This window comes from Nerophis ophidion, linkage group LG07, assembly GCF_033978795.1.
Source record: "Nerophis ophidion isolate RoL-2023_Sa linkage group LG07, RoL_Noph_v1.0, whole genome shotgun sequence".
Classification (NCBI taxonomy): Eukaryota; Metazoa; Chordata; class Actinopteri; order Syngnathiformes; family Syngnathidae; genus Nerophis; species Nerophis ophidion.
In genome coordinates this window covers 1,393,674-1,418,145 of record NC_084617.1, presented here as the reverse complement: position 1 = coordinate 1,418,145, position 24,472 = coordinate 1,393,674, and the positions used below count along the sequence as shown (strand labels likewise).

The following is a 24,472-nucleotide window of genomic DNA, read 5'->3' as shown; positions in this document are numbered from 1 at the left end:
TAAATGCTAAATAAAAAGAGAATACAACAAATCCTTTTCAACTTATATTCAATTGAATAGACTGCAAAGACAAGATATTTCATCTTCACACTGACAAACTTTGCAAATAATCATGAAGTTAGAATGTAATGGCAGCAACACATGTCAAAAAAGGCATTTTTACCAGTGTGTTACATGGCCTTTCCTTTGAACAACACTCAGTGCAGGTTTGGGAACTGAGGAGACACATTTTTGAAGTGGAATTCTTTCCCATTCTTGCTTGATGTACAGCTTAAGTTGTTCAACAGTCTTCTTTAGCCTGCACACATTCTCAATGTCCTCACTACAAGCAGGCCAGTCTAGTACCCGCGCTCTTTTACTATGAAGCCACGCTCTTGTAACACCTGGCTTGGCATTGTCTTGCTGAAATAAGCAGGGGCGTCCATGATAACGTTGCTTGGATGTCAACATATGTTGCTCCAAAAGCTGTATGTACCTTTCAGCATTAATGGTGCCTTCACAGATGTGTAAGTTAGTCATGCCTTGGCCACTAATACACCCCCATACCATCACACATGCTGACTAGAACACTTTCACCCTACAACAATCACTAATACACCCCCATACCATCACACATGCTGCCTAGAACACTTTCCCCCTACAACAATCACTAATACACCCCCACACCATCACACATGCTGCCTAGAGACACTTTCACCCTACAACAATCACTAATACACCCCCATACCATCACACATGCTGACTACAACACTTTCACCCTACAACAATCACTAATACACCCCCATACCATCACACATGCTGCCTAGAACACTTTCCCCCTACAACAATCACTAATACACCCCCACACCATCACACATGCTGCCTAGAACACTTTCACCCTACAACAATCACTAATACACCCCCATACCATCACACATGCTGACTACCACACTTTCACCCTACAACAATCACTAATACACCCCCATACCATCACACATGCTGACTACAACACTTTCACCCTACAACAATCACTAATACACCCCCATACCATCACACATGCTGCCTAGAACACTTTCACCCTACAACAATCACTAATACACCCCCATACCATCACACATGCTGCCTAGACACTTTCACCCTACAACAATCACTAATACACCCCCATACCATCACACATGCTGACTAGAACACTTTCACCCTACAACAATCACTAATACACCCCCATACCATCACACATGCTGACTACAACACTTTCACCCTACAACAATCACTAATACACCCCCATACCATCACACATGCTGCCTAGACACTTTCACCCTACAACAATCACTAATACACCCCCATACCATCACACATGCTGACTAGAACACTTTCACCCTACAACAATCACTAATACACCCCCATACCATCACACATGCTGACTACAACACTTTCACCCTACAACAATCACTAATACACCCCCATACCATCACACATGCTGCCTAGACACTTTCACCCTACAACAATCACTAATACACCCCCATACCATCACACATGCTGACTAGAACACTTTCACCCTACAACAATCACTAATACACCCCCATACCATCACACATGCTGCCTAGAACACTTTCACCCTACAACAATCACTAATACACCCCCATACCATCACACATGCTGCCTAGAACACTTTCACCCTACAACAATCACTAATACACCCCCATACCATCACACATGCTGCCTAGAACACTTTCACCCTACAACAATCACTAATACACCCCCATACCATCACACATGCTGCCTAGAACACTTTCACCCTACAACAATCACTAATACACCCCCATACCATCACACATGCTGCCTAGAACACTTTCACCCTACAACAATCACTAATACACCCCCATACCATCACACATGCTGCCTAGAACACTTTCACCCTACAACAATCACTAATACACCCCCATACCATCACACATGCTGACTAGAACACTTTCACCCTACAACAATCACTAATACACCCCCATACCATCACACATGCTGACTACAACACTTTCACCCTACAACAATCACTAATACACCCCCATACCATCACACATGCTGCCTAGAACACTTTCACCCTACAACAATCACTAATACACCCCCATACCATCACACATGCTGCCTACAACACTTTCACCCTACAACAATCACTAATACACCCCCATACCATCACACATGCTGCCTAGAACACTTTCACCCTACAACAATCACTAATACACCCCCATACCATCACACATGCTGCCTAGAACACTTTCACCCTACAACAATCACTAATACACCCCCACACCATCACACATGCTGCCTAGAACACTTTCACCCTACAACAATCACTAATACACCCCCATACCATCACACATGCTGACTACCACACTTTCACCCTACAACAATCACTAATACACCCCCATACCATCACACATGCTGACTACAACACTTTCACCCTACAACAATCACTAATACACCCCCATACCATCACACATGCTGCCTAGAACACTTTCACCCTACAACAATCACTAATACACCCCCATACCATCACACATGCTGCCTAGACACTTTCACCCTACAACAATCACTAATACACCCCCATACCATCACACATGCTGACTACAACACTTTCACCCTACAACAATCACTAATACACCCCCATACCATCACACATGCTGCCTAGAACACTTTCACCCTACAACAATCACTAATACACCCCCACACCATCACACATGCTGCCTAGAACACTTTCACCCTACAACAATCACTAATACACCCCCATACCATCACACATGCTGACTACCACACTTTCACCCTACAACAATCACTAATACACCCCCATACCATCACACATGCTGACTACAACACTTTCACCCTACAACAATCACTAATACACCCCCATACCATCACACATGCTGCCTAGAACACTTTCACCCTACAACAATCACTAATACACCCCCATACCATCACACATGCTGCCTAGAACACTTTCACCCTACAACAATCACTAATACACCCCCATACCATCACACATGCTGACTACAACACTTTCACCCTACAACAATCACTAATACACCCCCATACCATCACACATGCTGCCTAGAACACTTTCACCCTACAACAATCACTAATACACCCCCATACCATCACACATGCTGACTACAACACTTTCACCCTACAACAATCACTAATACACCCCCATACCATCACACATGCTGCCTAGAACACTTTCACCCTACAACAATCACTAATACACCCCCATACCATCACACATGCTGCCTAGAACACTTTCACCCTACAACAATCACTAATACACCCCCATACCATCACACATGCTGCCTAGAACACTTTCACCCTACAACAATCACTAATACACCCCCATACCATCACACATGCTGCCTAGAACACTTTCACCCTACAACAATCACTAATACACCCCCATACCATCACACATGCTGCCTAGAACACTTTCACCCTACAACAATCACTAATACACCCCCATACCATCACACATGCTGCCTAGACACTTTCACCCTACAACAATCACTAATACACCCCCATACCATCACACATGCTGCCTAGACACTTTCACCCTACAACAATCACTAATACACCCCCATACCATCACACATGCTGACTACCACACTTTCACCCTACAACAATCACTAATACACCCCCATACCATCACACATGCTGACTACAACACTTTCACCCTACAACAATCACTAATACACCCCCATACCATCACACATGCTGCCTAGAACACTTTCACCCTACAACAATCACTAATACACCCCCATACCATCACACATGCTGCCTAGACACTTTCACCCTACAACAATCACTAATACACCCCCATACCATCACACATGCTGACTAGAACACTTTCACCCTACAACAATCACTAATACACCCCCATACCATCACACATGCTGACTACAACACTTTCACCCTACAACAATCACTAATACACCCCCATACCATCACACATGCTGCCTAGAACACTTTCACCCTACAACAATCACTAATACACCCCCATACCATCACACATGCTGACTACAACACTTTCACCCTACAACAATCACTAATACACCCCCATACCATCACACATGCTGCCTAGAACACTTTCACCCTACAACAATCACTAATACACCCCCATACCATCACACATGCTGCCTAGAACACTTTCACCCTACAACAATCACTAATACACCCCCATACCATCACACATGCTGCCTAGAACACTTTCACCCTACAACAATCACTAATACACCCCCATACCATCACACATGCTGCCTAGAACACTTTCACCCTACAACAATCACTAATACACCCCCATACCATCACACATGCTGCCTAGAACACTTTCACCCTACAACAATCACTAATACACCCCCATACCATCACACATGCTGCCTAGACACTTTCACCCTACAACAATCACTAATACACCCCCATACCATCACACATGCTGCCTAGAACACTTTCACCCTACAACAATCACTAATACACCCCCATACCATCACACATGCTGCCTACAACACTTTCACCCTACAACAATCACTAATACACCCCCATACCATCACACATGCTGCCTACAACACTTTCACCCTACAACAATCACTAATACACCCCCATACCATCACACATGCTGACTACAACACTTTCACCCTACAACAATCACTAATACACCCCCATACCATCACACATGCTGCCTAGAACACTTTCACCCTACAACAATCACTAATACACCCCCATACCATCACACATGCTGCCTACAACACTTTCACCCTACAACAATCACTAATACACCCCCATACCATCACACATGCTGCCTAGAACACTTTCACCCTACAACAATCACTAATACACCCCCATACCATCACACATGCTGCCTAGAACACTTTCACCCTACAACAATCACTAATACACCCCCATACCATCACACATGCTGCCTAGAACACTTTCACCCTACAACAATCACTAATACACCCCCATACCATCACACATGCTGACTAGAACACTTTCACCCTACAACAATCACTAATACACCCCCATACCATCACACATGCTGCCTAGAACACTTTCACCCTAGAACAGCCCGGATGGTTATTTTCCTCTTTGGTCTGGAACACACCACGCCCACAGTTTCCAAAAACAATTTGAAATGTGGACTCGTCAGACCACAGAACACTTTTCCACTTTGCATCAGTCCATCTTAGGTGAAGCGTTTCTGGGTGTTGTTGATAAATGGCTTTGGCTTTGCATAGTAGAGTTTTAACTTGCACTTACAGATGTAGCGACCAACTGTAGTTACTGACAGTGGTTTTCTGAAGTGTTCCTGTGGTGATATCCTTTACACACTGATGTGGCTTTTTAATGCAGTAGTGCCTGAGGAATCCAAGGTGTGTAATATCATGGCTTACGTGCAGTGATTTCTCCACATTCTCAGAACCTTTTGATGATATTACGGAACATAGATGGTAAAATCCCTCATTTCCTTGCAATAGCTGCTTGAGAAATGTTGTTCTTAAACAATTTGCTCAGGCATTTGTGGACAAAGTGGTGACCCTCGCCCCGTCCTTGTTTGTGAATGAGTGAGCATTTCATGGAAGCTGCTTTTATAGCCAATCATGGCACCCACCTGTTCCCAATTAGCTTGTTCACCTGTGGCATGTTCCAAATAAGGGTTTGATGAGCATTCCCCAACTCTCAAAGTCTTCTTTGCCACTTGTGCCAGCTTTTTTGAAACATGCTGCAGGCTTCAAATTCCAAATATATATACATGTATATATATCAATATATATCAATATATATCAATATATATATATATATATATATATATATATATATATATATATATATATATATATATACATATATATTGATATATATATATATATATATATATATGTATATATATATCAATATATATATATATATATATATAGTACTGCGATACTAATGAATCATATTTGGTACTATACCGCCTATAAAAAGTACATGCTTCACTACACACTGTAGCTCACCTGGGTCACAATGTAAACAAACACCATGGGTGGATCTACACCTGACATCCACTGTAATGATACCAAGTACAGGAGTGTATCTAGTCAATACTACTATGATTATGACAATATATATTTTTTTCACAACATCTTCTTTCGTTTTTTATGTATTTATATTATGTTTATAAAGTCAGTAAATACGTCCTGTAAGTTTATGTTTTGGTTTTGGTCAGGTTATGTTTAGTTTTCTGGACATGTAAGTTCTGACTTGGCATTTCCTGGTTTGTTTTTGTCTCCATGCCAACTCATTTCTTTTCACCTGTCATGTCCCGTCCCCGTTCTCAGCCTCACCTGTCTTCACTAATCATCACAGCTACTTAAGTCACTCTTCTTCTTGTCTGCTTGCTGGGATCTTCACACTCGCACACACGCCACCCGTGCTGCACCTCCTTTATCTGCTTCATGCCTTGCCACGCTGTTCTTTTTGTCCAAGGAAGTCTTGGTTTATAGTTCATTGCCAATTGTTTTTGTGCAAAGTCCTTTAGTTTATGTCCATCATTTCATGCCATCGAGCAGGTGTTTTTGTTTCATGTTTGTACCAAGTTTTGTACCTCCCTTGTGAGCGCTTTTTGTTGTTTGTTTGTTTATTTCCTCGATGCTGATCCTCATCTGCATCGAGGAAACAATCCATGTCCAAGCCAAGTTTTGACACCCTGGACTTTGAATACGACCAATGTATGATCCTGGAACTACTTGGTATCCACATGATCCATACCTAAATGTGTGGTATCATCCAAAACTAATGTCAAGTATCAAAGAAGAGAAGAATAAGTGATTATTACATTTGAACAGAAGTGTAGATAGAACATGTTAAAATAGAAAACAGTGCGACACCTACCCTTTACATCAGTATTTCTTAACCATATTATTAGTTTATTAGGTATTACATTTCATTGTATGATCCTGGAACTACTTGGTATCCACATGATCCATACCTAAATGTGTGGTATCATCCAAAATAATGTCAAGTATCAAAGAAGAGAAGAATAAGTGATTATTACATTTGAACAGAAGTGTAGATAGAACATGTTAAAACAGAAAACAGTGCGACACCTACCCTTTACATCAGTATTTCTTAAACATATTATTATTGGTTTATTAGGTATTATATTTTATTTTATGATCCTGTAACTACTTGGTATCGAATCGATACCTAAATGTGTGGTATCATCCAAAATAATGTCAAGTATCAAAGAAGAGAAGAATAAGTGATTATTACATTTGAACAGAAGTGTAGATAGAACATGTTAAAACAGAAAGTAAGCAGATATTTACAGTAAATGAACAAGTAGATTAATAAGCCATTTTTACAGTTTGTCCTTAATAATGTTGACAAAATGATAGGTAGATGAATGACACAATATGTTACTGCAGACATCAGCATAAAAAGTGGTATGTCGCCTGCTTGTTTGAAACCCTAGCAAAACGCCACAGGAGGAAGTCCATGATGAATGTGCAGTCAATGATGTTCATGTTTCTTGTCATGTGTGGCGTTCATGTTTCTTCTCATGTGTGGTGTTCATGTTTCCTGTCATGTGTGGTGTTCATGTTTCTTGTCATGTGTGGTGTTCATGTTTCTTGTCATGTGTGGTGTTCATGTTTCTTGTCATGTGTGATGTTCATGTTTCTTGTCATGTGTGGCGTTCATGTTTCTTCTCATGTGTGGTGTTCATGTTTCTTGTCATGTGTGGTGTTCATGTTTCTTGTCATGTGTGGTGTTCATGTTTCTTGTCATGTGTGGTGTTCATGTTTCTTGTCATGTGTGGTGTTCATGTTTCTTCTCATGTGTGGTGTTCATGTTTCTTGTCATGTGTGGTGTTCATGTTTCCTGTCATGTGTGGTGTTCATGTTTCTTGTCATGTGTGGTGTTCATGTTTCTTCTCATGTGTGGTGTTCATGTTTCTTGTCATGTGTGGTGTTCATGTTTCTTGTCATGTGTGGTGTTCATGTTTCCTGTCATGTGTGGTGTTCATGTTTCTTGTCATGTGTGGTGTTCATGTTTCTTGTCATGTGTGGTGTTCATGTTTCTTGTCATGTGTGGTGTTCATGTTTCTTGTCATGTGTGGTGTTCATGTTTCCTGTCATGTGTGGTGTTCATGTTTCTTGTCATGTGTGGTGTTCATGTTTCTTGTCATGTGTGGTGTTCATGTTTCTTGTCATGTGTGGTGTTCATGTTTCTTGTCATGTGTGGTGTTCATGTTTCTTGTCATGTGTGGTGTTCATGTTTCTTGTCATGTGTGGTGTTCATGTTTCTTCTCATGTGTGGTGTTCATGTTTCTTGTCATGTGTGGTGTTCATGTTTCCTGTCATGTGTGGTGTTCATGTTTCTTGTCATGTGTGGTGTTCATGTTTCTTGTCATGTGTGGTGTTCATGTTTCTTGTCATGTGTGGTGTTCATGTTTCTTGTCATGTGTGGTGTTCATGTTTCTTGTCATGTGTGGTGTTCATGTTTCTTGTCATGTGTGGTGTTCATGTTTCCTGTCATGTGTGGTGTTCATGTTTCTTGTCATGTGTGGTGTTCATGTTTCTTGTCATGTGTGGTGTTCATGTTTCTTCTCATGTGTGGTGTTCATGTTTCTTGTCATGTGTGGTGTTCATGTTTCTTGTCATGTGTGGCGTTCATGTTTCTTGTGATGTGTGGTGTTCATGGTCATGACAGGACAGGGTAAGCTCCTCCAAACTCCGAGGACAAGGCTTCGAACTATGGGAGACCGGGCTTTCTTCTCCGCTGCTCCCAGTCTGTGGAATGCTCTCCCTGACCACCTGAGGGCACCACAGACTGTGGATTCTTTTAAACACCATACGATCACATCTAAATGTAACACTTTTTGTGTGTAAAATGAAACTGTGGTTTTATTCCGTCAAACATGAGCTCGCAGTCTGTGGAACGCTCACCCTGACCACCTGAGGGCACCACAGACTGTGGATGCTTTTAAAAACCATACGATCACATCTAAATGTAACACTTTTGGTTTGTAAAATGAAACTGTGGTTTTATTACGTCAAACATGAGCTCCCAGTCTGTGGAACGCTCACCCTGACCACCTGAGGGCACCACAGACTGTGGATGCTTCTAAAAAAGACTTAAAAACCCCTCTTTTTAAAAAAGCCTTTTTTTAGATATATGCGTGCTAGTTCTAGCTATTAGGCTGTCCTAGTTGTTGTTTTATTTTTTTTACTATTCATTCTACTTGATGGGGGCAGCCATTTGTGGTTCTAGCCTTGTTGTTTGTTTTGTTTTTTAAATGCATTGTAGCACTTTGAGGTTTTTTGCTCAATGTAAAGTTCTCTTACAAATAAAATCTATTATTATTATGTAGGCAACCCTTGCCCCATCCAGCTGAGCCCCTCCAGGGTCGTGGTGAAGTACGGAGACCCCGTGCGGGTGGACTGCAGCTCCTTAGACCCCCAGTACAGCGGGATGGGCTGGGAGGCTTCGCTGGGTGGAACCAGCCTTAAGACGAGCCGCCATTTGACCTGGAGCGTGGACTCGCTGACGACGTGGAAAATCTCGCCCAGATGCTACAGCAACCCAGTGGCGGGAAGTTCCAGGAAGCAGTGCTCCAAGACCCTGGACGTGGTGGTTTACAGTAAGTGTGGAGTCTCTGATGGGGAATCAATAGTTGATCTGTGATCACTCCCTTCTCCAGCGTTCCCAGAGAGCATCAACATCAAGCAGGAGCGGACTCCAGACCGCAGTGCTGTGCTGGAAGAAAACGACGTGCTTGACTTGAAGTGTGAGGTGGGCTTCATCGCGCCCGTGTCCCGAGTCAATGTCAGGTGGCACAGCAGGAGAAAGGCACGCTTCCATACGTCCAGCAACAACCTACTCACAAAGGAACCTGTTGACCTGAGCTCCCCATATAAATATTTGGCCAAAATGGATGACCAGATCCGATGTGAGGCTCATTTGGACCTGAGACCGGAGGGACCAGAACTCAGTGTCTTTTCACCTGTGTTCAAAATCTCTGTTGTTAGTGAGTACCATCCCTTTCTCTTTGCTGTCAGCTGGTGCACTACGTAGTTAGTACGTAGTTAGTACATAGTTAGTACGTAATTAGTACGTAGTTAGTGAGTACCATCCCTTTCTCTTTGCTGTCAGCTGGTGCACTACGTAGTTAGTACGTAGTTAGTACATAGTTAGTACGTAGTTAGTACATAGTTAGTACGTAGTTAGTGAGTACCATCCCTTTCTCTTTGCTGTCAGCTGGTGCACTACGTAGTTAGTACGTAGTTAGTACATAGTTAGTACGTAATTAGTACGTAGTTAGTGAGTACCATCCCTTTCTCTTTGCTGTCAGCTGGTGCACTACGTAGTTAGTACGTAGTTAGTACATAGTTAGTACGTAGTTAGTACATAGTTAGTACGTAGTTAGTGAGTACCATCCCTTTCTCTTTGCTGTCAGCTGGTGCACTACGTAGTTAGTACGTAGTTAGTACATAGTTAGTACGTAATTAGTACGTAGTTAGTGAGTACCATCCCTTTCTCTTTGCTGTCAGCTGGTGCACTACGTAGTTAGTACGTAGTTAGTACATAGTTAGTACGTAGTTAGTACATAGTTAGTACGTAGTTAGTGAGTACCATCCCTTTCTCTTTGCTGTCAGCTGGTGCACTACGTAGTTAGTACGTAGTTAGTACATAGTTAGTACGTAGTTAGTGAGTACCATCCCTTTCTCTTTGCTGTCAGCTGGTGCACTACGTAGTTAGTACGTAGTTAGTACATAGTTAGTACGTAGTTAGTGAGTACCATCCCTTTCTCTTTGCTGTCAGCTGGTGCACTACGTAGTTAGTACATAGTTAGTACATAGTTAGTACATAGTACGTAGTTAGTGAGTACCATCCCTTTCTCTTTGCTGTCAGCTGGTGCACTACGTAGTTAGTACATAGTTAGTACATAGTTAGTACATAGTTAGTACATAGTTAGTACGTAGTTAGTGAGTACCATCCCTTTCTCTTTGCTGTCAGCTGGTGCACTACGTAGTTAGTACATAGTTAGGACATAGTTAGTACATAGTTAGTACATACTTAGTACATAGTTAGTACGTAGTTAGTGAGTACCATCCCTTTCTCTTTGCTGTCAGCTGGTGCACTACGTAGTTAGTACATAGTTAGGACATAGTTAGTACATAGTTAGTACATAGTTAGTACATAGTTAGTACATAGTTAGTACGTAGTTAGTACGTAGTTAGTACATAGTTAGTACGTAGTTAGTACATAGTTAGTACATAGTTAGTATATAGTTAGTACATAGTTAGTACGTAGTTAGTACATAGTTAGTACATAGTTAGTACATAGTTAGTACATAGTTAGTACATAGTTAGTACATAGTACGTAGTTAGTGAGTACCATCCCTTTCTCTTTGCTGTCAGCTGGTGCACTACCTAGTTAGTACATAGTTAGTACATAGTTAGTACATAGTTAGTACATAGTACGTAGTTAGTGAGTACCATCCCTTTCTCTTTGCTGTCAGCTGGTGCACTACGTAGTTAGTACATAGTTAGTACGTAGTTAGTACATAGGTAGTACATAGTTAGTACATAGTTAGTACATAGTTAGTACGTAGTTAGTACATAGTTAGTACATAGTTAGTACGTAGTTAGTACATAGTTGGTACGTAGTTAGTACATAGTTAGTACATAGTTAGTACATAGTTAGTACATAGTTAGTACGTAGTTAGTACATAGTTAGTACATAGTTAGTACATAGTTAGTACGTAGTTAGTACGTAGTTAGTACATAGTTAGTACGTAGTTAGTACGTAGTTAGTACATAGTTAGTACGTAGTTAGTACGTAGTTAGTACAGAGTTAGTACATAGTTAGTACGTAGTTAGTACATAGTTAGTACATAGTTAGTACATAGTTAGTACATAGTACGTAGTTAGTGAGTGCCATCCCTTTCTCTTTGCTGTCAGCTGGTGCACTACCTAGTTAGTACATAGTTAGTACATAGTTAGTACATAGTTAGTACATAGTTAGTACATAGTACGTAGTTAGTGAGTACCATCCCTTTCTCTTTGCTGTCAGCTGGTGCACTACGTAGTTAGTACATAGTTAGTACATAGTTAGTACATAGTTAGTACGTAGTTAGTACATAGTTAGTACATAGTTAGTACGTAGTTAGTACATAGTTAGTACGTAGTTAGTACATAGTTAGTACATAGTTAGTACATAGTTAGTACATAGTTAGTACGTAGTTAGTACGTAGTTAGTACATAGTTAGTACATAGTTAGTACATAGTTAGTACATAGTTAGTACATAGTTAGTACGTAGTTAGTGAGTACCATCCCTTTCTCTTTGCTGTCAGTTGGTGCACTACCTAGTTAGTACATAGTTAGTACATAGTTAGTACATAGTTAGTACATAGTTAGTACATAGTTAGTACGTAGTTAGTGAGTACCATCCCTTTCTCTTTGCTGTCAGCTGGTGCACTACGTAGTTAGTACATAGTTAGTACGTAGTTAGTACGTAGTTAGTACATAGTTAGTACATAGTTAGTACATAGTTAGTACATAGTTAGTACGTAGTTAGTGAGTACCATCCCTTTCTCTTTGCTGTCAGCTGGTGCACTACCTAGTTAGTACATAGTTAGTACATAGTTAGTACATAGTTAGTACATAGTTAGTACATAGTTAGTACGTAGTTAGTGAGTACCATCCCTTTCTCTTTGCTGTCAGCTGGTGCACTACGTAGTTAGTACATAGTTAGTACATTGTTAGTACATAGTTAGTACATAGTTAGTACGTAGTTAGTACGTAGTTAGTACATAGTTAGTACGTAGTTAGTACATAGTTGGTACGTAGTTAGTACATAGTTAGTACATAGTTAGTACATAGTTAGTACGTAGTTAGTACATAGTTAGTACATAGTTAGTACGTAGTTAGTACGTAGTTAGTACATAGTTAGTACATAGTTAGTACGTAGTTAGTACATAGTTAGTACGTAGTTAGTACATAGTTAGTACATAGTTAGTACATAGTTAGTACGTAGTTAGTACATAGTTAGTACATAGTTAGTACATAGTACGTAGTTAGTGAGTACCATCCCTTTCTCTTTGCTGTCAGCTGGTGCACTACCTAGTTAGTACATAGTTAGTACATAGTTAGTACATAGTTAGTACATAGTTAGTACATAGTACGTAGTTAGTGAGTACCATCCCTTTCTCTTTGCTGTCAGCTGGTGCACTACGTAGTTAGTACATAGTTAGTACATAGTTAGTACATAGTTAGTACATAGTTAGTACATAGTTAGTACGTAGTTAGTACATAGTTAGTACATAGTTAGTACGTAGTTAGTACATAGTTAGTACATAGTTAGTACGTAGTTAGTACATAGTTGGTACGTAGTTAGTACATAGTTAGTACATAGTTAGTACATAGTTAGTACGTAGTTAGTACGTAGTTAGTACATAGTTAGTACATAGTTAGTACATAGTTAGTACATAGTTAGTACATAGTACGTAGTTAGTGAGTGCCATCCCTTTCCCTTTGCTGTCAGCTGGTGCACTACGTAGTTAGTACATAGTTAGTACGTAGTTAGTACATAGTTAGTACATAGTTAGTACATAGTTAGTACGTAGTTAGTGAGTACAATCCCTTTCTTATTGCTGTCAGCTGGTGCACTACGTAGTTAGTACATAGTTAGTACGTAGTTAGTACATAGTTAGTACATAGTTAGTACAGAGTTAGTACATAGTTAGTACGTAGTTAGTGAGTACAATCCCTTTCTTATTTCTGTCAGCTGGTGCACTACGTAGTTAGTACATAGTACATAGTTAGTACGTAGTTAGTACATAGTTAGTACATAGTACGTAGTTAGTGAGTACCATCCCTTTCTCTTTGCTGTCAGCTGGTGCACTACGTAGTTAGTACATAGTTAGTACGTAGTTAGTACATAGTTAGTACATAGTTAGTACATAGTTAGTACATAGTTAGTACGTAGTTAGTGAGTACAATCCCTTTCTTATTGCTGTCAGCTGGTGCACTACGTAGTTAGTACGTAGTTAGTACATAGTTAGTACGTAGTTAGTACATAGTACATATTTAGTACATAGTCAGTACATAGTTAGTACGTAGTTAGTGAGTACAATCCCTTTCTTATTGCTGTCAGCTGTGCACTACGTAGTTAGTACATAGTTAGTACATAGTTAGTACGTAGTTAGTACATAGTTAGTACATAGTAAGTAGTTAGTGAGTACCATCCCTTTCTCTTTGCTGTCAGCTGGTGCACTACGTAGTTAGTACATAGTTAGTATGTAGTTAGTACATAGTTAGTACATAGTTAGTACGTAGTTAGTGAGTACAATCCCTTTCTTATTGCTGTCAGCTGGTGCACTACGTAGTTAGTACATAGTTAGTACGTAGTTAGTACAAAGTTAGTACATAGTTAGTACATAGTTAGTACGTAGTTAGTGAGTACAATCCCTTTCTTATTGCTGTCAGCTGGTGCACTACGTAGTTAGTACATAGTTAGTACATAGTTAGTACGTAGTTAGTACATAGTTAGTACATAGTACGTAGTTAGTGAGTACCATCCCTTTCTCTTTGCTGTCAGCTGGTGCACTACGTAGTTAGTGCATAGTTAGTACGTAGTTAGTACATAGTTAGTACATAGTTAGTACATAGTTAGTACATAGTTAGTACATAGTTAGTACGTAGTTAGTGAGTAAAATCCCTTTCTTATTGCTGTCAGCTGGTGCACTACGTAGTTAGTACATAGTTAGCACATAGTTAGTACATAGTTAGCACATAGTTAGTACATAGTTAGTACGTAGTTAGTGAGTACAATCCCTTCTTATTGCTGTCAGCTGGTGCACTACGTAGTTAGTACGTAGTTAGTACGTAGTTAGTACGTAGTTAGTGAGTACAATCCCTTTCTTATTGCTGTCAGCTGGTGCACTACGTAGTTAGTACATAGTTAGTACATAGTTAGTACGTAGTTAGTACATAGTTAGTACATAGTACGTAGTTAGTGAGTACCATCCCTTTCTCTTTGCTGTCAGCTGGTGCACTACGTAGTTAGTACATAGTTAGTACGTAGTTAGTACATAGTTAGTACATAGTTAGTACATAGTTAGTACATAGTTAGTACATAGTTAGTACGTAGTTAGTGAGTACAATCCCTTTCTTATTGCTGTCAGCTGGTGCACTACGTAGTTAGTACATAGTTAGCACATAGTTAGTACATAGTTAGCACATAGTTAGTACATAGTTAGTACGTAGTTAGTGAGTACAATCCTTTCTTATTGCTGTCAGCTGGTGCACTACGTAGTTAGTACGTAGTTAGTACGTAGTTAGTGAGTACAATCCCTTTCTTATTGCTGTCAGCTGGTGCACTACGTAGTTAGTACGTAGTTAGTACGTAGTTAGTACGTAGTTAGTGAGTACAATCCCTTTCTTATTGCTGTCAGCTGGTGCACTACGTAGTTAGTACGTAGTTAGTACGTAGTTAGTACGTAGTTAGTGAGTACAATCCCTTTCTTATTTCGGTCAGCTGGTGCACTACGTAGTTAGTACATAGTTAGCACATAGTTAGTACATAGTTAGTACGTAGTTAGGGAGTACCATCCCTTTCTCTTTGCTGTCAGCTGGTGCACTACGTAGTTAGTACATAGTTAGTACGTAGTTAGTACATAGTTAGTACATAGTTAGTACATAGTTAGTACATAGTTAGTACGTAGTTAGTGAGTAAAATCCCTTTCTTATTGCTGTCAGCTGGTGCACTACGTAGTTAGTACATAGTTAGCACATAGTTAGTACATAGTTAGCACATAGTTAGTACATAGTTAGTACGTAGTTAGTGAGTACAATCCCTTCTTATTGCTGTCAGCTGGTGCACTACGTAGTTAGTACGTAGTTAGTACGTAGTTAGTACGTAGTTAGTGAGTACAATCCCTTTCTTATTGCTGTCAGCTGGTGCACTACGTAGTTAGTACATAGTTAGTACATAGTTAGTACGTAGTTAGTACATAGTTAGTACATAGTACGTAGTTAGTGAGTACCATCCCTTTCTCTTTGCTGTCAGCTGGTGCACTACGTAGTTAGTACATAGTTAGTACGTAGTTAGTACATAGTTAGTACATAGTTAGTACATAGTTAGTACATAGTTAGTACGTAGTTAGTACGTAGTTAGTGAGTAAAATCCCTTTCTTATTGCTGTCAGCTGGTGCACTACGTAGTTAGTACATAGTTAGCACATAGTTAGTACATAGTTAGCACATAGTTAGTACATAGTTAGTACGTAGTTAGTGAGTACCATCCCTTTCTCTTTGCTGTCAGCTGGTGCACTACGTAGTTAGTACGTAGTTAGTACATAGTTAGTACGTAGTTAGTGAGTACCATCCCTTTCTTATTGCTGTCAGCTGGTGCACTACGTAGTTAGTACATAGTTAGTAAGTAGTTAGTACATAGTTAGTACATAGTTAGTACATAGTTAGTACGTAGTTAGTGAGTACAATCCCTTTCTTATTGCTGTCAGCTGGTGCACTACGTAGTTAGTACATAGTTAGCACATAGTTAGTACATAGTTAGCACATAGTTAGTACATAGTTAGTACGTAGTTAGTGAGTACAATCCCTTTCTTATTGCTGTCAGCTGGTGCACTACGTAGTTAGTACATAGTTAGTACGTAGTTAGTGAGTACAATCCCTTTCTTATTGCTGTCAGCTGGTGCACTACGTAGTTAGTACATAGTTAGTACGTAGTTAGTGAGTACAATCCCTTTCTTATTGCTGTCAGCTGGTGCACTACGTAGTTAGTACATAGTTAGTACATAGTTAGTACATAGTTAGTACATAGTTAGTACATAGTTAGTACGTAGTTAGTGAGTACAATCCCTTTCTTATTGCTGTCAGCTGGTGCACTACGTAGTTAGTACATAGTTAGTACGTAGTTAGTGAGTACAATCCCTTTCTTATTGCTGTCAGCTGGTGCACTACGTAGTTAGTACATAGTTAGTACGTAGTTAGTGAGTACAATCCCTTTCTTATTGCTGTCAGCTGGTGCACTACGTAGTTAGTACATAGTTAGTACATAGTTAGTACATAGTTAGTACATAGTTAGTACATAGTTAGTACGTAGTTAGTGAGTACAATCCCTTTCTTATTGCTGTCAGCTGGTGCACTACGTAGTTAGTACATAGTTAGTACATAGTTAGTACGTAGTTAGTGAGTACAATCCCTTTCTTATTGCTGTCAGCTGGTGCACTACGTACACTCATACTTGTCAACCCTCCCCAATTTTCTGGGAAACTCCCGAATTTCAGTGCCTCTCCCAGGACAAACACTCTCCCGAATTTCTCCCGATTTCCAGCCGGACCTGAGTGCGGACAGCCTGTGGTCTCGTCCACTTGTCCTCCATATAAACACGTTACAACATCTACAACTTTTGGAGCTCAGTGCACAACTGCACACACAACAAGAAGGAGACTACTACATATGTCTCACTTATCCATATCTTTATCTATAAGCCATAAAGTAGGCAGGCACGGAGCTATTTCTCGGCGTGTGTTTATTCCAGCCGGCACCTTAATACACTGACACACAACATCCGGAGTCCCATCATGCATTGCGTCAAAACTACGGCAAGTAGGAATGTCCAAAAAAGGATAGTGGCAGAGAATAGAATGAGGATGGACAACTCAACCCTAAACTCACTCTATTCCTGCAAATGAAATGTGACAGATGCTGCCCATACCTATGCTCCTTCAAAGGCTGCAAAACACGACACTTTTGAATACAACAATGAGTGAGATGAGAGGAGTGTTATGTGTGCATAGATGTGGAAAGAAATGAACACTGAAATTCAAGTATTTCTTATATATATATATATATATATATACATACAAACCCTGTTTCCATATGAGTTGGGACATTGTGTTAGATGTAAATATAAACAGAATACAATGATTTGCAAATCCTTTTCAAGCCATATTCAGTTGAATATGCTACAAAGACAACATATTTGATGTTCAAACTGAAACATTTTTTTTGTGTGCAAATAATCATTAACTTTAGAATTTGATGCCAGCAACACGTGACAAAGAAGTTGGGAAAGGTGGCAATAAATACTGATAAAGTTGAGGAATGCTCATCAAACACTTATTTGGAACATCCCACAGGTGTGCAGGCTAATTGGGAACAGGTGGGTGCCATGATTGGCTATAAAAACAGCTTTCCCAAAAAATGCTCAGTCTTTCACAAGAAAGGATGGGGCGAGGTACACCCCTTTGTCCACAACTGTGTGAGCAAATAGTCAAACAGTTTAAGAACAACCTTTCTCAAAGTGACATTGCAAGAAATTTAGGGATTTCAACATCTACGCTCCATAATATCATCAAAAGGTTCAGAGAATCTGGAGAAATCACTCCACGTAAGCGGCATGGCCGGAAACCAACATTGAATGACCGTGACCTTCCATCCCTCGGACGGCACTGTATCAAAAACCGACATCAATCTCTAAAGGATATCACCACATGGGCTCAGGAACCACTGTCACTAAATACAGTTGCTCGCTACATCTGTAAGTGCAACTTAAAGGCCTACTGAAAGCCACTACTAGCCACCACACAGTCTGATAGTTTATATATCAATGATGAAATATTAACATTGCAACACATGACAATACGGCCACTTTAGTTTACTAAATTACAATTTTAAATTTCCTGCGGAGTTTCCTGTTGAAAACGTCGGGGAATGATGACGCGTGGTTGGAGGCGACATATTAGCCCAGCACCACTTCTGGCTAAGAGTCGTCTCTTTTCATCGCATAATTCCACAGTATTCTGGACATCTGTGTTGCTGAATCTTTTGCAATGTCTTCAATTAATAATGGAGACGTCAAAGTAGAAAGATAGAGGTGGGAAGCTTTTAGCCTTTAGCCACACAAACATAGTGTTTCTTTGTTTAAAATTCCCGGAGGTGAAGCTTTACTATGGATCAGAGCGGTCAAGCGAACATGGATCCCGACCAAATTGTGGAAGTAAGTCGCCTCTTACCGGAGATAAGCGGAGCCAGCGTCGACCTTCTCTCAGAGACTCTGGCGTCAAAACACCCGTGGCCACACCCCTCTGACTTTAAGGTGCTCTTTAACTCACTAAAACACTAGCAGCACAATAGGCAGATAAGGGATTTCCCAGAATTATCCTAGCAAATGTGTCTAAAAACATCTGAGTCGCTCTCACTTGCCATCGCCTTTTTTTTTCTTGTAGGCCTTCACTCTAAATTTCCTCATCCACAAATCTTTCATCCTCGCTCAAATTAATGGGGAAATCGTCGCTTTCTCGGTCCGAATCGCTCTCGCTGCTGGTGGCCATGATTGTTAACAATGTTCGGATGTGAGGAACCCTACAACCCATGACGTCACGCGCACATCGTCTGCTACTTCCGGTACAGGCAAGGCTTTTTTATTAGCCACCAAAAGTTGCCAACTTTATGGTGGATGTTCTCTACTAAATCCTTTCAGCAAAAATATGGCAATATCGCGAAATGATCAAGTATGACACATAGAATGGAGCTGCTATCCCCGTGGTGAACATGCCCTTTCCCAACTACTTTGGCACGTGTTGCAGCCATGAAATTCTAAGTTATTTATTATTTGCACACAAAAAAATAAAGTTTATGAGTTTGAACATCAAATATGTTGTCTTTGTAGCATATTCAACTGAATATGGGTTGGAAAGGATTTGCAAATCATTGTATTCTGTTTATATTTACATCTAACACAATTTCCCAACTCATAAGGAAACGGGGTTTGTATATATTTGGAGGTCTGAAGGCTGGCAAGTATGCATGCACTACATCCACCTTCACGCGCTTCAACATGTTGCAGGCATCAAATTCCAAATGAGCTGATATATGCAAAAACTAAGACAGTTTGTCAGTGTGAAGATGAAATATCTTGTCTTTGCTGTCGATTCAATTGAATATAAGTTGAAAAGTATTTGTTGTATTAGCATTTACACGACGTGACAACTTCACTGCTTTTGGGTGTTGTACTTGTCGTCCACAGTCAGCCAGTAAATTCTTCTTTATTGGGGTCAATGGTTTCCTGGCCTTCACGGCTTCACGGTGGCAGAGGGGTTAGTGCGTCTGCCTCACATAATGAAGGTCCTGCAGTCCTAGGTTCAAATCCAGGCTCGGGATCTTTCTGTGTGGAGTTTGCATGTTCTCCCCGTGAATGCGTGGGTTCCCTCCGGGTACTCTGGCTTCCTCCCACCTCCAAAGACATGCACCTGGGGATAGGTTGATTGGCAACACTAAATTGGCCCTAGTGTGTGAATGTTGTCTGTCTATCTGTGTTGGCCCTGCGATGAGGTGGCGACTTGTCCAGGGTGTACCCCGCCTTCCGCCCGATTGTAGCTGAGATAGGCGCCAGCGCCCCCTGCGACCCCGAAAGGGAATAAGCGGTAGAAAATGGATGGATGGATGGATGGTTTCCTGGCCGGGCCGTGGGAAAATGAACCTATGCAGATAGAAAAATCTTCTCCATTCATTCTTGATTCTCCTCTTCAGGCGGCCCTGACTTTGAGTGCGCCGACACTGAAGTTGTAGAAGTGCAGGAAGATTCTATGAGGACACTGGAGGACCTGTGCCCCGTGAAAGGCAGTCCCACCCCTGTGGTCACATGGCAGAAAGACGGGAGGACGGTGAACCGCTGGGTTCCTGTGACCAGGGAATTTTCAGGACAGTACATCATCCAAGCAGAAGGCGCCAAGTCTGCCACCAAGCGGGTGGAGCTGCTGGTCCTGCATGACGGTACACCACTTAGGCAAGATTGGACCATGTGCCACCCAGATGATAAACAGGAGAGCTTTTCTCCGCCTTGCAGACGTGCAGGTGAGGTGTCCGGCCCTCCACAATGTGACGGAGCATACCTCTCTGGACCACCACCTCCCCTGCTCTGTGGAGGGCTTCCCTCAAGCGCAGGTCACCTGGTACAAAGATGGAGAGCAGGTGGAGCTGTCGGAGCCCCTGACCAGATATGACGCGGGGCCGTACGTGGTGGTGGCCTCCAACATGTACTCCAGCGCCAACGCCACAGTGGAGCTGAACGTTCAATGTGAGTCCCACTTGGAAAAGGCACACCGCTAAGAAAGTGAAAGGCTGACAAGACTTCCACGCAACCTCCAAAGTACAACTCCATTTTACATTTCCAACCATATTTATTGCAAAAATGAATTCTATTTTCAGTATTCAAACACAGTTTTTAAAAAAAAATAAAAAATTCAATCAAATATGAACACACATTGCAAAACATTTGGCCGAATCTCAAAAACTTTTGACTGGTGTTGTCAAAAGCTGCATTTTAATCACACTTAATAGTTTAGAACTTTTCGCGAAATGTATGACGCTTGCTGGGCATAGCGATGCCGGATTTGTTCTTCCTTGGATGCGTTCGGGCAAGAACACAGCGAATGGTAAGAAATAAAGATGGATTTAAGTAATAAAAGGCTAAGAACAAAAACACTGGGGCTAAGCAGAAAAGGCAAACAAAAGGCGCTAGCACGGGAGCTAGGGAAACAAACAGAAACACTACACTTGGCACAAAAAGGGAAAAGAAAAACAACTAGCATGAGAGCTGGGGATAAATAAGGCGTAGAGCGAAAGCTAGCGAGTAAAAGCATAGAGAGCAGTCGTCACTTCTTGCATGAAAGCAAATTGAGGATCCGAAAAAAAATGAACAAAAAAGGCAGTAATCAAGAGTAACAGGTGTGCGTAAACGGAGAGTAGCAGGTGGAACTAATATGCAACCATGGTGACAGAACTAACAGGAAATAAGGATGTCAAATAACAGAATGTGATACAAAAATGAACAAAACTACAATATGGTATGATCCGGGCATCTGATCATAACAATGTAAAGCACTGTTAAAGATTTAATGCGTCAACCATTTTGCTGCGCTGTTGCTTCATCATTGTGTCACATACAAACATTAGCTTGTTGGAAGCAACATGATTGCAGTCATCTTGTCTTGCTTCCATTTTAATCAACATTTGGATTTAACATTTACATTTAAGATATAGATTCAACATTTAGATTCAAACTTTTAATTTAACCTTTACATTTAGATTTAACATTTATATTCAACATTTAATATCTAGATTTAGATTTAACATTAGATACAGATCTAACATTTGGATTTATATTTAACATTTAATGTTTAGATTTTACATTCGGTGTAGAGTTAACATTTATATTTAACATTGAAGATTTACATTTAGATTTAACATCTATATTCATGCCCTGCGACAAGGTGGCAACTTGTCCAGGGTGTACCCTGCCTTCCGCTCAATTGTAGCTGAGATAGGCGCCAGCGCCCCCCGCGGCCCCGAAAGGGAATAAGCGGTAGAAGATGGATGGATGGATGGATGTATATTCATTTAACATTTGATATTTAGATTTAACGTTGAGCATTTTGATTAAAATTTAACATTTACATTTAACATTTGTATTTAACATTTAATATTTAGATTTAACATTGGATATAGATTGAACATTTGGATTGAACGTTTGGATGTATATTTAACATTTAATGTTTAGATTTAACATTTGATATAGTTTTAACATAGTTAACATTGAACATTTACATTTGGATTTAACATGTATATTGATTTAACATTTGATATTTAAATTGAACGTTGTGCATTTTGATTTAAATTTTACATTTAGTTTTCACATTAGTATCAAATATTTATTATTTACATTTAACCTTGCACATAGATTTACAATTAGATTTAACATTAGATATAGATTTAACATTTAGATTTAAATTTGACTTTGAGATTCAAGATGTTTTCAACATTTTTACAATTCAACATTTACATTTAACATTTAGATTTAATATTTGTATTTAACATTTAATATTTAGATTTAACATTGCACATAGAATTACAATTAGATTTAACATTTAGATTTAAATTCAACATTGAGATTCAAAATGTTGATTCAACATTTGTATTCAACATTTACATTTATGTTTTACATTTACATCTAACATTTAGATGTACCATTGAACATTTGGATTCAGATTTAACATTTAGATTTACCATGTATAACATTAAATATCAACTTATTTTTTAGATTTAACATTGATTATTTAGATGTAGATTTAACATTCAACATTTAGATTTAATATTTAGATTTAACATTTTAGATTTAGATTTTGTTTTAATATTTCCATTTTACATTTAATATTTGGATTTAGATTTAACATTTAGATTAAACATCTTTAACATTAGACATTTTAGATTTAGATTCCAACATAAATATTTGGATTTTGAGTTGATATTGAAATTTAACATTTATAATTAGATTCAACATTTACCATATAGATTTCACATTTATATTTAACATTAAATATTTAGATTTGGAGTTAAAAATACATATTTAGATTTAACATTAACATTTGACATTTATATTTATATCTAATATTTTGATTAAATACTTAACACTGATCTATATTTAATATTTAGATTCATGATTAACATTAAATGTAGATTTAGCATTGAACATTTTTATTTATATTTTACATTTAAATTCAGATTTGACATTTATATTTATTCAATATTTATTTTTTCGATTTAACATTGAAAATTTAGATTCAGATTTAGCATATTTATTTAGATTTACCATGTATAGAATAAATATTGGCTTTTTATTTAGATGTAGATTTAACATTTAGATTTACACTCAATGTTTTACACTTAGATTTTGTTTGAACATTCCCATTTTACATTTAATATTTCGATGTATATTGAACATTTAGATTAAGATTAAACATTTTAATCATTAGACATTTTAAATTTAGATTTGAACTTAAATATTAAATTTTTTATTTTATATTTACATTCAAATTTAACATTTATAATTAGATTCAATATTTACCATTTAGATTTAACATTTATATTTAACATTAAATATTTAGATTTAGAGTTACACCTTTAGATTTAACATTTGAGATTTATATCAATATTTAGATGAAATATCTAACACTTATTTATATTTACCATTTAAAATTTACATTCATAATGAACATTAAATATAGATTTAACATTGAACATTTTTGTTCATATTTAACATTTAAATTTAGATTTATACTTATTTAACATTTAATATTTACATTTAACATTGAACATTTTGATCCTCATTTAGATTTAAAATGTAACATTTAGATTTACACTTACCATTTATATTCAACATTTAAATTTAGATTGTACATTAAAATTCACCATAAAAATTTCTACCTGTGGAAAAAAAATGAGTTAAATGTGAGCTCAGAATAAAAAGCATATCAGCTAGAAAATGTGATAGAATTATGGACATGAGGCTCCCTCTGCTTATTAGTTACTAGTAATTACATTTTGGGGGTGATGCGGATCACCGTCTGAGGTTGTTGTTTTTTTAACGACTATTTCAAATTGGGTGACTT

The 24,472-nt window shown here is 39.0% G+C and overlaps 1 protein-coding gene across 3 annotated transcripts in view; it reads left to right on the top strand.

Annotated features, from left to right (window-relative positions):
* Positions 1 to 24,472, top strand: part of LOC133555770 (hemicentin-1-like) — a 66,982-nt gene that overhangs the window by 1,862 nt on the left and 40,648 nt on the right. For all 3 annotated transcript variants that reach the window (XM_061905116.1, XM_061905115.1, XM_061905114.1), the window contains exons 2-5: positions 9,368 to 9,637; positions 9,698 to 10,024; positions 20,556 to 20,798; positions 20,872 to 21,102. In XM_061905116.1, the coding sequence (XP_061761100.1) occupies positions 9,368 to 9,637; positions 9,698 to 10,024; positions 20,556 to 20,798; positions 20,872 to 21,102 (1,071 nt within the window). The remainder of the gene's footprint in view (positions 1 to 9,367; positions 9,638 to 9,697; positions 10,025 to 20,555; positions 20,799 to 20,871; positions 21,103 to 24,472) is intronic.